This window comes from Triticum aestivum, chromosome 5B (genome assembly GCF_018294505.1).
Source record: "Triticum aestivum cultivar Chinese Spring chromosome 5B, IWGSC CS RefSeq v2.1, whole genome shotgun sequence".
NCBI classification, from domain to species: Eukaryota; Viridiplantae; Streptophyta; class Magnoliopsida; order Poales; family Poaceae; genus Triticum; species Triticum aestivum.
Genome location: NC_057807.1, coordinates 275006609 through 275024260, shown reverse-complemented (window position 1 = coordinate 275024260; position 17652 = coordinate 275006609). Strand labels below are relative to the sequence as shown.

Here is a 17652-nt window from a genome sequence, read left to right as displayed (position 1 = left end):
TGGCGGTCATGTAATAGGATAGGCGATTAGTTTACCTATCTTTTGTTATGCCAGCCGGTTGTGGCTTTTGGGCCTTCAGTTCTTGACGTTGTGGCTCTGTGTGAGCCTGCCATTTTTTCTTTTTGCAAAACATTAAGACCTTGTTGAACCTTTTTTGTTCTAATAAATGTGGCCGTATGCATCGTTCTGATGCAGAGGCCGGGGAGTCCCCCCTTTTCAAAAAAAAATCACCTCCCATAGTTTCTGCGTGCTCCAGGTATTAGCAGGATACCGAACGATGCCCCATCGAGATTGCAAAACACCAAAGGCACGCTCGACATCCTTCCTAGCACTCTCTTGCTCTTGGGCAAATCTTTTCCTCTTCTCTCCGACAGGGTTGGGGATTGTTTTGACAATAGTGGTCCACTGAGAATAGATACCGTCATCAAGGTAGTATCCTTTGTCGTAGTTGTGCCCGTTGACAGTAAAGTTCACCGATGGGCTGTTGCCTTCGGCAAGCCTAGCAAACACCAAGGGAAAACCTGTGAAAGAAGTTCCATGTGGACCTTGGACATATAAGAGTTCTGAATTAAATCTCTTTAGAAAGATGATCTTTTATCTCATGGTAGCCTGCTCTAGTCTACTTAAGAAACTTTAGTTATTGGGTTAGCCATACACTTCACATGTTTCTAGTGATTCACATGGCATCATCAAATGATAAAAGTCTTAGATAGCGTGCAGTCCTGGCCGTGGACGAGCACTGTGCCGATCTATGTGTTGTGCATGCCTGTTTGGCTGTACACGACCGACAAGTAGGCCGAGCGACAGGCGACGACGCTGACAGCCTACTAGCAGGCCTTCCTGTGGAGGCAAAATTTCGTGCTTTGACCTTTTTTAAAGTTGATTGAGATCTGATCCTACTTTGAATTTTTTTTAAGATCTGACTTTTTGCTACCGCCAAGATCCATGGCGATAGGATAACACAGCCTACCGCCAAGGTTTTTGACAATAAGACTTAACAGTGTCATCAACCGTTTGAAAAAAAGATATCCTACCGCCAAAGGCCTTGGCGATAGACTATGTTGACAGCGTACCGCCAAAGAGTCTGGCAGTAGACACGACTCCACGAGTGAGCAGCGAACAGCTGCATGCCGGCCACTGTTTCTGAAACAGTGAAGAATTTAGAGGGTGCTTGGATACAAGGGACTATTTTTAGTCTGACTAAAAATAGTGGCTTTTAGAGGCTAAAGTTCCAAGCACCCCTGACTAAAGAGAGGCTAGGACTAGTCTTGAGGCTAAAATCTTTTAGTCATGGGAAACCTACTAAAATATGTATTAGCTCTCTCTCTCCTCATTTAATTCCTCTCCTTAGTTTTGGATTGGAGGGTTTGGAGGATAATAAATGCTCAATAACTAGATTTTAGTTTCTTTAGTACTTGGATCCAAACATGGGTGAGACTAACAAGTTTTAGTCCTACTACTTTTAGTCATGGGACTAAAACATATCCAAGCATGCTCTTAACAAAAAGGCTGCATGCATCTCCTCCTACTCTCTCTCACAGCACACTAGACTCAACGGGCATGCAAGCATCCACCCTGCAAAGGTGCAGCTTTATATGCACTTGCGTGCATGCTAGCTGGTAGCTGCTCTAGCTTTCATTTGCTTTTGTTCTTTTGTTTTTACTACTGTGCAACATGCATGCATCCACTGGCCCCTCCATCCATCCATTAATGCAGCCTGAGATGTCGTACATGCTTACCGCCAGGCTTTTTGGCGGTAGGGTTACATAACCTACCGTCAAGGACCTTGACGGCAGGGTATTTTTTATGTTAAATGGTTGTGACGATGCAGTTAAGTGCTATCGCCAAAGTCCATGATGGTAGGTGGTTATACGCTACCGTCAGACACGCTGGCGGTAGAAAAAAGGATCAGATCTCGAAATTTTTACAAAGTAGGGTTAGATCTCAATCAAATTTTAGAAAAGGATTAAAACATCAAATTTTGCCTCCCGTGGATGGAGGTGCCAGCGTTCGTCAATCTGACCGACAAGGACGACAACGACGACTTCTAGGGCTGCGGGTCTGCTTTTTTCTTTTAAAGTTTTCTTTTCATGTTTTAAGTTTAAATTAATGTAAGTGGACTTTTGCTGGCGCTTTAGATATTAAGTTTATGTTTTCATTTTTTGATTACTTTTTTTTTAAACACCAAGTCTGAAATGCGAGGCGCATATACTTATCACAGATTCAATGTTTAACTGAAAACGAATCAAATCCGCGTCCGTTTGTGTCGGTGAGTTGGAGTTGGCGTGACTGAATGCAACTGAACCAAACACTGCCTCGTGTCATCGACACCTCTTCAGATAATGGAGGGACAAGATCCACTGAAGACAAACGCCACGGATGGCTAGGATTAAAGCTAGCTGTTATCTTCTTACTTTCCAGTTACTTCCTCCGTCTAGGTGTGTAAGTCATCTTACGAAAACCAAATAATCCCAAAACACTTAGGCGCGGTGCATTAAATTTTACCTAGTTTCTTCTTTTTTGACATATCAACCAATAAGAGATGTGGGGTGTGCATGCAGTGATTAGTTCATTGCATGCAATGCTATTAATTAGCAAATGAACATTAAGTTCTCTCGTTTTCTCCTTCTCCTTGGTCACGGTGCACAACCTAAGGCTGGTCACAATGGGGAGGAACTTAGGAGCAACATCACACACTCCAATACAACTTTGCTTATGTGGCACATATTTAATGAAGAGAGAGGTGCTTGTGGTAACTAGCTAAGTTACCGGAACATCACACACTCCAAGAAACAATGAGTCTATAACCTAATAAATACATCTTTGCATGACACTACATAGATGTTTCTACCCACTATGGAGATAGTAACATAGTCTAGGGAAGTGTGTAAGTTACTAGCTTATGTTCTTGCCCGTTGTGACCAGCCTAAGATGACTTACTCACCTAGACGGAGGGAGTACTACTTGTTTTATAAACTTCACTGAGTTCTGTCTACCGCTGTAAATTGAACTGGCCCTTAAAGCCATGGTGCTGGAATGAGAAAAGTAAGAAAAGGAAACCTATTTGCATTAGAGTAATTCTAATTTAGCTAGGGTTCTTCTCTCTCTCCCCTCTCGCGAAAACCACGAACACCAGCGATTCCCGGTCCAAATTCATCTACTCCCAGTGAGCCTAGATTAGCTGCAGAATATTCCTTCCTTTTCCCAGTGAGCCTAGATAGCGCGGGTCGCGGCAAAGAGTAACGCTCTTTTTGTCGGCGGCGGCGGACCAACGTCAAGCTCCACGCTCGTCCTTCCTCAATCCTTCCCGTTTCTTAGTCCTACAGGTTAATCTCTTAAAAGAATACACTTGCTTGTTTGATTTGGGGAATGAATCTATTTTTTTTATCTGCTCTATCTTCAGTTTCAATCACGAGTCTTTTTTTCTTTTTGTTGAATTCGGGCCAGCGCTCCTTAGCCATAGCGTTTCATCGTTTGGCTGTTAGCGTAATCATGGTGGATTAGTTTTATATAGTAACCATGCTCATGCATGAACGGTAACACATGTACAAGACTGATATACTCTGCCGCCTGCAATAATAAAATACAGTACAGTACATGACATCTTCTTGCAGCCTAGTACTAGTAACTATGATTACCTATTTATCTGAGACCTTGCAAGCAGTTTGAGTGTGTTAAGATTGTTCCACCAACCAGGACTACGCATCTCCTCACCACCGAAGATGTATTGTATTTAGAACCGAAATTGGTTTTGTGATGGGGGTGCTCTCTGCTCTGGTCGTAGCAATCAGACAAAGCTTCTCTCTCAGGGTATGTCAAATAAAAAATATTTATGGTCTTTGTTTTGCATTCTTTATTTATTTCTTCTAGAAAATGGCACTGTCTTATCTGCTAGTAGCTGCTTTCAGAGTGCGTGGCTAATTTGTAGTTTTGCACTTTTCCTGCTCCCAGCTGCGCACCATGGACCACCCAGCAAATATGTATCTTCGCATGCTATGATCATCTCTCTCTCTCTCTCTCATGATGATGATGATCCTCTCACCGCGGCAATGGCTGCTGCTGCTACCTCTGGTCTTCCTCTCTACTCTTCTCTTCTCCTACCTGTACACGACCCTATGGCTAAGGCCGGAGAGGCTCAGGCAGAAGCTGAGAAGCCAAGGAGTGAAGGGTCCCAAGCCTTCTTTCCTCTTTGGAAACATACCGGAGATGAGGAGAATCCAGAAACTTGCCACACCTGCTCAAGAAGAGGGAGCAGGGCCTACTGATCGCTTCTCCTCAAATTATGTGGCCACTCTGTTCCCTTACTTCCTCCACTGGACCAGAGTTTATGGTATGTTGACAAACCTGTAGATAGTTTCAGTAAGGAAGGAATTTAGCTTGAATTTGTTTGGTTGCTGAATTCTAGTCTATTCGATGTTTAATAAATATATTTGTAGCTTTTGTTAGTAGAAGTGTTCCTGTAGAAAGAGATATCTATTTTTCTTGCACGGCAGAATTTGTGAGGGGTTCATGGGGAATGCACAATTATAATCACAAAAAAATCGAGGCCTTTTGTAGTTTCAGGATGAGTAGATGGTGCTAGATGCTGAAGCCAGTTATGTTCTTTGATGAGGACCTGTTATCTCCTAGAATTTCGTAGTCGTTTAGATTATGTACTATATAGCGTGTCTCGCCATATGTTGACTAATCTTCACTTTGAGCCATTAACTTAACATAAACTTTGCTTTTAAGAATATTTGTATTTAAGTTCTGCTTAAGTAGACATGTGTATTATTTTACTGTTATGAATCTTTGATTAGACAGCGGGATTTGGCCCGATAACATGGATAAATGGCCTCTGAGCTGCATATTTAAACCTTGCAAGTTGCCGTAAATTTGATGTGTCAGGTTCCATCTACTTGTATGCTACTGGAAGCATACAAACTCTACATGTCATACATCCTGACATGGTGAAGGAGCTGGCCAGTTGCAAGTCTTTGGACCTTGGAAAGCCTAGCTACTTGCAGAAAGAGCATGGAGCTCTTCTTGGTACGGGAATTTTGACGGCGAATGGTGACCTATGGGTACACCAACGGAAGGTCATTGCACCTGAATTCTTCATGGACAAGGTTAAGGTAATTGTGCCTTCACCGTGAGTATTTTTCTTCAGACACGCCTTTTTTTAGGCAAAAATGCTTCAGACAGTGTTTTTTCATGGTGTTGTTCAACAATAATGCTTGCTTAAAAATGATTACTACATGCACCATTAGACTAAACTTGATTGTGGAAATATCCACAGGGAATGGTTAATTTGATGATGGATGCTGCACTATCAATGTTGAATTCATGGGAAGAAAAGGTTGAGTCTGAAGGAGGCAGGGCAGAGATTGTAGTTGATGAGTTCTTGCGGAACTTCTCAGCTGATGTTATATCAAGAGCTTCTTTTGGAAGCAGTTTTGTCGAAGGCAAAGAGATATTTTACAAAATTCGCCAACTTCAGAAAGCGATGGCGAAGCGAAGTATGCTTATTGGTGTTCCTGGAAGTAGGTATGTTCAATGTATTCATATCATCTTTATCTTTATATATGATGTATTTGACATCAACCCCAGAGGCTATTTCACATACTATACCATGATGGCTATGATGGCAGTGGCATTCCATTATTGATTCTTCACAGCTGTGAAACTGTATAGTTTATGCATTTGGGAAGTAGCACGAATTTTCCAATAACATGTATAAGTACTTAAGCTAACAACGGTCAGTACCTGTCTCAGATATTTCGAATTCAGAAAGTTTCCGCCAGTATCAGATTCATTTTAGGGTCACTTCGATATATATGTCCTATTTCCACTTGATTAATTTGAATACAAATCATGTTTATTTTTTTCTAAATGCAATGCTTTACAATTTTCATGCAAGTGCATGTACCATGTTCAATGAAGAGCTGTTAGACAGATAGAAAAGCTACAGGATTGGATATTATGAACTATAACAGTACACTATAGTATATCGAAGTTCAGTGTCACCGATGGACTGTTCTTTTCTAGCCACTACTCCAACATGATTTGACACATGTTTTGCTTTAAAAAAAAGCAGTAGCCCGAGTCGCCCTCGTGCGGTGGCTGGGAGGCCCCAGATCCCATCGCCCCCGACCCCCCCTCTCGTCCTCCTCCTCCCTCGCGGCCGCCCGAGGGCGCGGCCAGGCAAAGCCTTGCCGTCGCCGGCGGCGGCGGGGACTAGGTGCCCTCCCGCTCGAGAGGAGCTGGCGCGGGCCGGCGCCCTCGGGCAAGAGCGTGGCGTGCGGCCGGACGTCACGGCGGGGGCTGGCGGCGCTCCGGCGATCCCATACCCCATGGCAGGCGACTTCAAGATCTGGGACGCCACGGTCGCCAGGGACGGCGGCGTCGTGACCAGATCCGCGGCGGCGCGGCCGGATCTGGGCCCAGGCGTGAGCTTGGTCTCCGGGTCACGGTCGGCGCGATGGCAAGTGCGACATGTCGGCAGCTGGACGGATCTGTGGGACTCCATCCTTGAATGGTCCTTGACAACTCGGGCAACTCCGGGGGAAACCCTAGATCTCCATGGGATCGAGCGATGGCGGTGCTTTTGCGTCATAGTCCCTCTTCAGGGCATCGTTTTGGAGTTTGCTACGGTTGAAGGGACCAGCGAGGCTGGCAGCATATGCCCGGTGGCGCAACTGCTGATGAAAATCGCGCCGACTATGGTCATGGCGGACGATGGCGGCGTCTTTGATGTCGTTTCCTTGTCGAGGCATCGTCGTTGCAGTTGGCGTCATCAGACTCGGGGTGCTCCGGGGGAAACCCTAGATCTGGGACTCCCGGATTGGACGATGATGGCGTTCTTAGTATCGCTTTCCCTCGTGGGGGCATCATTTTGGAGCAAGTGATGGATGGAGGCGACAAGAGGAGGAGCAGTGCTTCATCATACACATTGATGGTGTCGGATCTCGATGGCATGGCGCCATGTAGATTAGTCGTCTGATGTGCGATGATGGATACGCGCAGGAGGTCGACGCTGTCTGGCGTCATGTGGCGTCGGTGGCAGCTAGACCGGGCAAGGTACATGCAGCAGTACAACTCTGAAGATGGATTGGTGGCAGGTGGTTGCGGCTGCCTCATACCCGGCAGGCGTCCTGGTTGAGGAGCACGCCGGACTGGTGGGTGCCCATACCCGGCAGGCGTCTTGGTTGGGACCTCAGGTCTTAGATGTTAGGTTTGGCTGCGAGGTCTATTTGGTATTAGGCCCAGACTATCAGCGCCCCTTCATCATCTGGATAGGAGTAGCAACAGATGTTGCTTAGACGGTGGCTTTAGTCTTATTGTTGTATGACTTTGTAAGGTCTTGTGTTAATAATTAATAAAATGGCTGTATACATCGCCGGGATGCAGAGGCCGGGGTCTTCCTCCTTTTCAATTTTTTTAGAGGAGTACTTATTTTTGATAATAAATATGCTTGAATTTTGCTGCTGCAATAAACAGATATTTACCGACAAAGAGTAACAGAGAGATTTGGAACCTGGGGAGTTGCATCCGTAGCCTCATCTTGGACATAGCCAAGAAGCACGGACAAGATTCAGCGGCCACCCGAAATAAGTTTTTTCTGCACTCCATCATTGAGGGTTCTAAAGCCGCTTCATTCTCTTCGTGCACACCTGAGGATTTCATCGTCGACAACTGCAAGAACATCTACTTCGCGGGACATGAGACAACCTCGAGCACTGCCGCGTGGTGCCTGATGCTTCTTGCGGCGCACCCTGAATGGCAGGATCGCGCTCGGGCGGAAGTCCTTGACGTTTGTCATGGAGAAGCATTAGACTTCGACAAGCTACGCAAATTGAAAACGGTACGTATGATCAAGCCTCCCTCTTGTAAATGAGGTTTTTTTGCGAAACGACTCCTTGGCGATCGATCGCGGGAGCGATCGATTCCGACCGCGCTCGTCGCTCCACCTATTCCCTTTCCCTTTCTAGCCTTTTTCCTTTTCTGGAAAAGCCCAGCCGTGCGCAATTCCCTTTTCCTTTTCCATCCCCTCCTCCTCCGCTGCAGCTGCCCTGCTGCTTCCCCTCCCCCTCCTCGCCGAGGCGCCTCACGAGCGCTGTGCCCGCACGAGCGCCGCGAGGGAGGTGGCTAGTACGACGAGGCGTCGCGCCAGCACTAGCACCGCGAGGTCAAAGGGCAGCAACAGGCAATACGGCGAGGCGCAGCAACCGCACGGGCTCCGCGAGTTCCAGGGCCGGAAGCGGCCAATACGGCGAGGCGGTGCCTGTCTGGCGGCCGTACGGCCTCCGCCGCGTGCGCGACCTTGCTCCTGCGCCTCCTACCCGGGCTGGACCTCCCCCCGTGCGTCGTCCCCACCCGCATCACCAAGCTTCCCAACGGCGTCCGCGACTCCGCGTCGCCTCCGAGGATGTCCAGGTACTACCCACCTCCCCCTCCCCTCTTCCTTCCGATGAGTCCATGGCTGACAGCGGCACCGTCTCCGAGCTCACGAACACCTGGATTTGACAGGGAGCAGCACAGGGATGGCGAATTTGGCCGCTCTGCTCTGATGATGCCGTTAGAGCACAACTTGCTCGTTCTCAGCATGAGGAAGAAGATGATTTAAATGTTTTGGAAGGACTAATCCAGTGAGGATGGTGGACAAGAAAATATAGAAGGAATGTGTATGTCAAAACTGAAGAAAAGCAGACCACCTTGGTGGCTCTGTTCTCACAAAAGAAGATTGTTTACTGTTTCACACAAAATCGGATTTTTGCCAGCAACTCATCCACCTTGGTCTCATCTTTCGTTGACGACCGAGCATCATGTAGCAGTATCTCTGCGAAAATCCATAGAAGTATCGGAACCGGCTGTGGATATGGGAAAAAGAAAATCCCTAAAATGCATCTCTGAAACAATGGCATTTTTTCAGTGAATGAACTAAGGATAGCAGGTGCCACTGTTCCAGATTGTACTAATTCTCTGAAAATTGATTTGTTTTTCTGTAGCAAGTTGTCGTATGAATTTCAAAAAGGAACTATTCTCTGAAAATTGTTTCGTATTTCTGTAGCAATTTATTGTATAGATTCTGAACACTGTTCAAGGAAATCAGCAGCTGCCATTGTTCGGAGAATGAGCTAATTCTCTGAAAATCGTTTTGTTTTTCTGTAGCAAGTTAATGTATGAAATCTGAATTTGTTCAAAGAAATCAGCAGCTGCCCTTATTTTACATCAGTTTACCCCCTCTTAGTAGAAAGGAACAACTCATTTCTCTCGCTACTCCTAATTTTGTGTTTGTGCTTTTGTGCAGGAGGAGGAATTGATTCTCAGACCACAAAAACAACAGAACAACAGGGATGATATTCAGGTTTACATATCTCCATAGGGAATCGGAACCGGCTGTGGATGTGGGAAAAAGAAAATCCCTAAATGCATCTCTGAAACAATGGCATTTTTTCAGTGAATGAACTAAGACTAGCAGTTCATTTTTATTCTGTTGGGGGAATCTATTTTGGACGAAATTCTGAACACTTTTCAATGTGATAGCAGCTGCCACTATCTCAAGAATGTACTATTTCTCTGAAAATCGCTTTGTTTTTCTGTAGCAAGTTGTCATATGAATTCTGACAGCAAACTGTCATTTGTTCAAGAAGGAATTATTTTCTGAATTTTTTTTGTATTTCTGTAGCAATTTATTGTATGAATTCTGAACACTGTGCAAGGAAATCAGCAGCTGCCATTGTTCAGAGAATGAGCTAATTCTCTGAACATCGCTTTGTTTTTCTGTAGCAAGTTAATATATGAAAACTGAATATTGTTCAAAGAAATCAGCAGCTGCCATTATTTTTACATCAGTTTACCCCCTCTTAGTAGAAAGGAACAACTCATTTGTCTTGCTACTCCTAATTTTTTGTTGTGCTTTTCTGTAGGAGGAGAAATTGATTCTCAGATCACAAAGAACCACAGAGCAGCAAGGGTGATATTCAGGTTGACATATCTCCATAGACAATCTAACCTGTACAGGGATGAGTAAGATATGAAAAACTTCAATTGAAAGCACCGCAAAGGTATATAAGCAATGGTAACATCATTTGAAGAACATCCCTTTCCTCTTTTTTGTTCCCTTCAAGCTTCTTTTCTAACTCTGAATTTTCCATATTTTTCATTCTGTGGCAGCCCAAGAATAGTACAATGGGCTCGACATTGGTTGAACATAGGGTTCTTGCATGCAAGTGTATGGCCGGGTAAATAAGTACGTGATTAATATGTTGGGAAAAGCAGTAATGGTCGAGCAAAATGAATAGGATAGACACAATCTTCTCCCACCAAGTTACTGGTCAAGATACTATATCGAATGCGACATTGCTGTAAGTACAAACATAAATATGGGCAGACAATACTCTCTTTTTTCCATTCAATGCTCTGTTCTTTTTTGTGCCCCCCCCCCCCTTCTGTGCCTTTGATGCATCTTTGATCGGGTCAAATTTATCCAGAAATTATTCCAAAAGGCATTTGAAACTCCAATGGCGTTATCTGTTCACCTGAGGGAGAGAATGATAGGATTCCAGCTTGATCGAATTCACATGGTATTTTTCGTAGTCCAAGAAACAAGCCATACAATTTATAGTCTCCATGCAAGTCCCATGTCTTTTTTATTTTTCAGTAAAAAGTCACCATGGCGTTTTGTGCTAATATTTTTTGTTTATTTTTGGATCAATGTACAGGTGTTTTTACCTTTAAGCTCATACGGTTTCTGTACACAGTTGTTGCTAACTTTAGGAAAAAAATGTTCGAAGTCCTCTGCCCAAACAACAGAACCGACTTGATTGCTGACGAAGCTCAGCTTGTAATCAAGAATTTCAAAGCTTCTTTCAGGCTGGCATACAACAGATCACAAGTAAATGTGACTGACATGGGCGTGTCTTTCTGGAGTGTGTGCTCTTCAAAATAAAGAGTAATGCAATCCAACGACTGAAATACTAGCATTTTTAAGCATGATCCTTTTCAGTATTTAGCAACCACCCTTTTTCGTCTTTTTTGTATTTTTTTGTCCAACTGATAACACACACATCGCATATTCAGGTAATGCAGCTCAACTTTTTGCTGCTTAAAACCTCATCCTTTTTTATGCTTTTTGTCAGCCTCATTTTTTCTGTTTCATAGTCTCTCACATGTGTTTTATATCTTCATTTCTTTATATCCTGCTGTGTTTTTACACCAACATAAAATGTTTTTCCTTTTTTTACTTCAAGTTAACTGTTATTTTTATGTAAAACAAAAACAGGAGCATGCAAAGAGCCTGCGCGAGAGTCTAACTTACTACATGGTCGCTCACCCTTGCAATGAAAACCTGATGCCAGAAACCAAACAAATCTTAAGAAAATATGTGAGTATTGACTTATCTACTTATCTCTTTAATAACACCCCCCCCCCCCACACACACACACCCAACCTCTTTTTTATTTCAGCTGGCTTTTTTTGTTACGTCATTTATTTTTGTGCTTTGTTTTATTTATTCACAACGTTCTTAAACTTCCTTTTTCATTGAAAAATAACTTTCTTTTTTTCTATGCTTTCTTTCTGCAGGGTGTTCCATTCGACTACTCGGTACGTGTGACTAAACGAAAATTTTATTTCATTTCCTCTGTCTTTTTTGCAAACAGATTTATTTCTCTTTACAGTTTTTCCAAGGTTGTATGTATTCCCTGTGATTTCTAACCTTTTCTTTTTCTTTTCCCATGAACATAAATCTCACATACTCCAGGGTATTCTCCATGGGGTCCTGTTGCACAACAATGTTAACAACATCTGGCTGGAAATAGGTCAAATTCTTAAGAATACCACTGCCACCCTGTCTTAGTGTGAGTCGAGGCGGACGTCGTCGCGAGACGCCGAGACGAGCACGTGACACCACCGCCATCCTGTCTTAGCGTAACGCGAGTCGAGGCGGTAGCGACGACGGACGCCGAGACGAGCACGTGACACCCCCGCCACCCTGTCTTAGCGTAACGCGAGTCGAGGCGGACGTCGTCGCGGTAGCGACGACGGACGCCGAGACGAGCACGTGACACCATTGCCTCCCTGTCTTAGCGTAACGCGAGTCGAGGCGGACGTCGTCGTGCTAGCGACGACGGACGCCGAGACGAGCACATGACATCACTGCCACCCTGTCTTAGCGTAACGCGAGTCGAGGCGGACGTCGTCGCGGTAGCGACGACGGACGCCGAGACGAGCACGTGACACCACTGCCACCCTGTCTTAGCGTAACGCGAGTCGAGGCGGACGTCGTCGCGGTAGCGACGACGGACGCCGAGACGAGCACGTGACACCACTGCCACCCTGTCTTAGCGAAACGCGAGTCGAGGCGGACGTCGTCGCGGTAGCGACGACGGACACCGAGACGAGCACGTGACACAATGCCACCCTGTCTTAGCGTAACGCGAGTCGAGGCGGACGTCGTCGCGGTAGCGACGACGGACGCCGAGACGAGCACGTGACACCACTGCCACCCTGTCTATCTTAGGGTAACGCGAGTCGAGGCGGACGTCGTCGCGGTAGCGACGACGGACGCCGAGACGAGCACGTGACACCACTGCCACCCTGTCTTAGCGTAACGCGAGTCGAGGCGGACGTCGTCGCGGTAGCGACGACGGACGCCGAGACGAGCACGTGACACCACTGCCACCCTGTCTTAGCGTAACGCGAGTCGAGGCGGACGTCGTCGCGGTAGCGACGATGGAAGCCGAGACGAGCACGTGACACCACTGCCACCCTGTCTTAGCGAAACGCGAGTCGAGGCGGACGTCGTCGCGGTAGCGACGACGGACGCCGAGACGAGCACGTGACACCACTGCCACCCTGTCTATCTTAGGGTAACGCGAGTCGAGGCGGACGTCGTCGCGGTAGCGACGACGGAACGCCGAGACGAGCACGTGACACCACTGCCACCCTGTCTTAGCGAAACGCGAGTTGAGGCGGACGTCGTCGCGATTATGCGACGACGGACGCCGAGACGAGCACGTGACACCACTGCCACCCTGTCTTAGCGTAACGCGAGTCGAGGCGGACGTCGTCGCGGTAGCGACGACGGACGCCGAGACAAGCACGTGACACCACTGCCACCCTGTCTTAGCGTAACGCGAGTCGAGGCGGACGTCGTGCGGATAGCGACGACGGACGCCGAGACGAGCACGTGACACCACTGCCACCCTGTCTTAGCGCGGACGTCGTCGTGGTAGCGACGACGGACGCCGAGACGAGCACGTGACACCACTGCCACCCTGTCTATCTTAGGTAACGCGAGTCGAGGCGGACGTCGTCGGTAGCGACGACGGACGCCGAGACGAGCACGTGACACCACTGCCACCCTGTCTATCTTAGCTAACGCGAGTCGAGGCGGACGTCGTCGCGGTAGCGACGACGGACGCCGAGACGAGCACGTGACACCATTGCCACCCTGTCTATCTTAGGGTAACGCGAGTCGAGGCGGACGTCGTCGCGGTAGCGACGACGGACGCCGAGACGAGCACGTGACACCACTGCCACCCTGTCTTCAGCGTAACGCGAGTCGAGGCGGACGTCGTCGCGATAGCGACGACGGACGCCGAGACGAGCACGTGACACCACTGCCACCCTGTCTTAGGTAACGCGAGTCGAGGCGGACGTCGTCCGGTAGCGACGACGGACGCCGAGACGAGCACGTGACACCACTGCACCCTGTCTATCTTAGGGTAACGCGAGTCGAGGCGGACGTCGTCGCGGTAGCGACGACGGACGCCGAGACGAGCACGTGACACCACTGCCACCCTGTCTATCTTAGGGTAACGCGAGTCGAGGCGGACGTCGTCGCGGTAGCGACGACGGACGCCGAGACGAGCACGTGAACACCACTGCCACCCTGTCTTAGCGTAACGCGAGTCGAGGCGGACGTCGTCGCGGTAGCGACGACGACGCCGAGACGAGCACGTGACACCACTGCCACCCTGTCTTAGCGTAACGCGAGTTGAGGCGGACGTCGTCGCGATAGCGACGACGGACGCCGAGACGAGCACGTGACAGCACTGCCACCCTTTCTTAGCGTAACGCGAGTCGAGGCGGACGTCGTCGCGTAGCGACGACGGACGCCGAGACGAGCACGTGACACCATTGCCACCCTGTCTATCTTAGGGTAACGCGAGTCGAGGCGGACGTCGTCGCGGTAGCGACGACGGACGCCGAGACGAGCACGTGACACCACTGCCACCCTGTCTATCTTAGGGTAACGCGAGTCGAGGCGGACGTCGTCGCGGTAGCGACGACGGACGCCGAGACGAGCACGTGACACCACTGCCACCCTGTCTTAGCGTAACGCGAGTCGAGGCGGACGTCGTCGCGGTAGCGACGACGGACGCCGAGACGAGCACGTGACACCACTGCCACCCTGTCTTAGCGAAACGCGAGTTGAGGCGGACGTCGTCGCGATTAGCGACGACGGACGCCGAGACGAGCACGTGACACCACTGCCACCCTGTCTTACCGTAACGCGAGTCGAGGCGGACGTCGTCGCGGTAGCGACGACGGACGCCGAGACAAGCACGTGACACCACTGCCACCTCTGTCTAGCGTAACGCGAGTCGAGCGGAGTCGTTTGCGATACGACGACGGACGCCGAGACGAGCACGTGACACCACTGCCACCCAGTCTTAGCGCGGACGTCGTCGTGGTAGCGACGACGGATGCTGAGACGAGCACGTGACACCACTGCCACCCTGTCTATCTTAGGGTAACGCGAGTCGAGGCGGACGTCGTCGCAATAGCGACGCGGACGCCGAGACGAGCACGTGACACACTGCCACCCTGTCTATCTTAGGGTAACGCGAGTCGAGCGCGGACGTCATCGCGGGTAGCGACGACGGACGCCGAGACGAGCACATGACACCATTGCCACCCTGTCTATCTTAGGGTAACGCGAGTCGAGGCGGACGTCGTCGCGGTAGCGACAACGGACGTCGAGACGAGCACGTGACACCACTGCCACCCTGTCTTCGCGTAACGCGAGTTGAGGCGGACGTCGTCGCGATAGCGACGACGGACGCCGAGACGAGCACGTGACACCACTGCCACCCTGTCTTAGCGCGGACGTCGTCGTGGTAGCGACGATGGACGCCGAGACGAGCACGTGACACCACTGCCACCCTGTCTATCTTAGGGTAACGCGAGTCGACGCGGACGTCGTCGCGGTAGCGACGACGGACGCCGAGACGAGCACGTGACACCACTGCCACCCTGTCTATCTTAGGGTAACGCGAGTCGAGGCGGACGTCATCGCGGTAGCGACGACGGACGCCGAGACGAGCACGTGACACCATTGCCACCCTGTCTATCTTAGGGTAACGCGAGTCGAGGCGGACGTCGTCGCGGTAGCGACGACGGACGTCGAGACGAGCACGTGACACCACTGCCACCCTGTCTTCGCATAACGCGAGTTGAGGCGGACGTCGTCGCGATAGCGACGACGACGCCGAGACGAGCACGTGACACCACTGCCACCCTGTCTTGTACGCGAGCGCGGACGTCGTCGTGGTAGCGACGAGGACGCCGAGACGAGCACGTGACACCACTGCACCCTGTCTATCTTAGGTAACGCGAGTCGAGGCGGACGTGTCGCGGTAGCGACGACGGACGCCGAGACGAGCACGTGACACCACTGCCACCCTGTCTATCTTAGGTAACGCGAGTCGAGGCGGACGTCGTCGCGTAGCGACGACGGACGCTGAGACGAGCACGTGACACCACTGCCACCCTGTCTTAGCGTAACGTGAGTCGAGGCGGACGTCGTCGCGGTAGCGACGACGGACGCCGAGACGAGCACGTGACACCACTGCCACCCTGTCTTAGCAAACGCGAGTCGAGGCGGACGTCGTCGCGATAGCGACGACGGACGCCGAGACGAGCACGTGACAGCACTGCCACCCTGTCTTAGCGTAACGCGAGTCGAGGCGGACGTCGTCGCGGATAGCGACGACGGACGCCGAGACGAGCACGTGACACCATTGCCACCCTGTCTATCTTAGGGTAACGCGAGTCGAGGCGGACGTCGTCGCGGTAGCGACGACGGACGCCGAGACGAGCACGTGACACCACTGCCACCCTGTCTATCTTAGGGTAACGCGAGTCGAGGCGGACGTCGTCGCGGTAGCGACGACGGACGCCGAGACGAGCACGTGACACCACTGCCACCCTGTCTTAGCGTAACGCGAGTCGAGGCGGACGTCGTCGCGGTAGCGACGACGAACGCCGAGACGAGCACGTGACACCACTGCCACCCTGTCTTAGCGAAACGCGAGTTGAGGCGGACGTCGTCGCGATTATCGCGACGACGGACGCCGAGACGAGCACGTGACACCACTGCCACCCTGTCTTACCGTAACGCGAGTCGAGGCGGACGTCGTCGCGGTAGCGACGACGGACGCCGAGACAAGCACGTGACACCACTGCCACCCTGTCTTAGCGTAACGCGAGTCGAGGCGGACGTCGTTGCGATAGCGACGACGGACGCCGAGACGAGCACGTGACACCACTGCCACCCAGTCTTAGCGCGGACGTCGTCGTGGTAGCGACGACGGATGCTGAGACGAGCACGTGACACCACTGCCACCCTGTCTATCTTAGGGTAACGCGAGTCCGAGGCGGACGTCCGTCGGAATTTAGCGACGACGGACGCGCGAGACGAGCACGGTGCACACCAACTTGCCACCCTGCTCTATCTTAGGGTAACGCGGAGTCGAGGCGCGACGTCATCGCGGTAGCGAACGACGGACGGCCGAGACGGAGCACATGGACCACCGATTGACCGACCCTGTCTATCTAGGGGTTAAGCGAGTCGAGGCGGACGTCGTCGCCGGTAGCGACAACGGACGTCGAGACGACCGCACGTGACACCACTGCCCACCGTGTCTTCGCGGTAACGCCGAGTTGGAGGCGGCGACGTCGTCGCGATAGCGACGACGGACGCCGAGACGAGCACGTGACCACCACTTGCCACCCATGTCTTAGCGCGGACGTCGTCGTGTAGCGACGACGGACGCCGAGACGAGCACGTGACACCACTGCCACCCTGTCTATCTTAGGTAACGCGAGTCGAGGCGGACGTCGTCGCGGTAGCGACGACGGACGCCGAGACGAGCACGTGACACCACTGCCACCCTGTCTATCTTAGGGTAACGCGAGTCGAGGCGGACGTCGTCGCGGTAGCGACGACGGACGCCGAGACGAGCACGTGACACCACTGCCACCCTGTCTATCTTAGGGTAACGCGAGTCGAGGCGGACGTCGTCGCGGTAGCGACGACGGACGCCGAGACGAGCACGTGACACCACTGCCACCCTGTCTATCTTAGGGTAACGCGAGTCGAGGCGGACGTCGTCGCGGTAGCGACGACGGACGCCGAGACGAGCACGTGACACCACTGCCACCCTGTCTTCTTAGGGTACGCGAGTCGAGGCGGACGTGTCGCGGTAGCGACGATGGACGCCGAGACGAGCACGTGGACACACTGCCACGCCTGTTTTATTCTTAGGTAAACGCGAAGTCGAGGCGGGCGTCGTCACGGGTAGCGACGACGGACGCCGAGACGAGCAGGCGTAACACGCACCCATGTATCTTGTGTAACGCGAGTCGGTGCGGACGTCGTCG

General features: G+C 50.7%; 1 protein-coding gene across 8 annotated transcripts in view; it reads left to right on the top strand.

The window, feature by feature from the left end:
* The first annotated feature begins 3059 nt into the window (after positions 1 to 3059).
* The window catches only part of LOC123111342 (cytochrome P450 714C2), a 36292-nt gene continuing 21699 nt past the window's right edge, over positions 3060 to 17652 (top strand). The window contains exons 1-13 of one of the 8 annotated variants that reach the window (XM_044532116.1): positions 3060 to 3326; positions 3697 to 3810; positions 3952 to 4330; positions 4888 to 5114; positions 5279 to 5526; positions 7480 to 7843; positions 9290 to 9346; positions 9909 to 10046; positions 10156 to 10346; positions 10473 to 10565; positions 10704 to 10933; positions 11264 to 11365; positions 11566 to 11586. In XM_044532116.1, coding sequence (XP_044388051.1) covers positions 4021 to 4330; positions 4888 to 5114; positions 5279 to 5526; positions 7480 to 7843; positions 9290 to 9346; positions 9909 to 9959 — 1257 coding nt within the window. In that variant the 5' untranslated portion in view covers positions 3060 to 3326; positions 3697 to 3810; positions 3952 to 4020 and the 3' untranslated portion in view covers positions 9960 to 10046; positions 10156 to 10346; positions 10473 to 10565; ... (1 more) ...; positions 11264 to 11365; positions 11566 to 11586. Of the gene's footprint in view, positions 3327 to 3696; positions 3811 to 3951; positions 4331 to 4887; positions 5115 to 5278; positions 5527 to 6076; positions 7192 to 7479; positions 7844 to 7868; positions 8416 to 8508; positions 9548 to 9908; positions 10047 to 10155; positions 10347 to 10472; positions 10566 to 10703; positions 10934 to 11263; positions 11366 to 11565; positions 11587 to 17652 lie in introns of those variants that run through there. The other 7 variants (XM_044532117.1, XR_006454388.1, XR_006454389.1 and 4 more) reach the window with 7 other exon arrangements.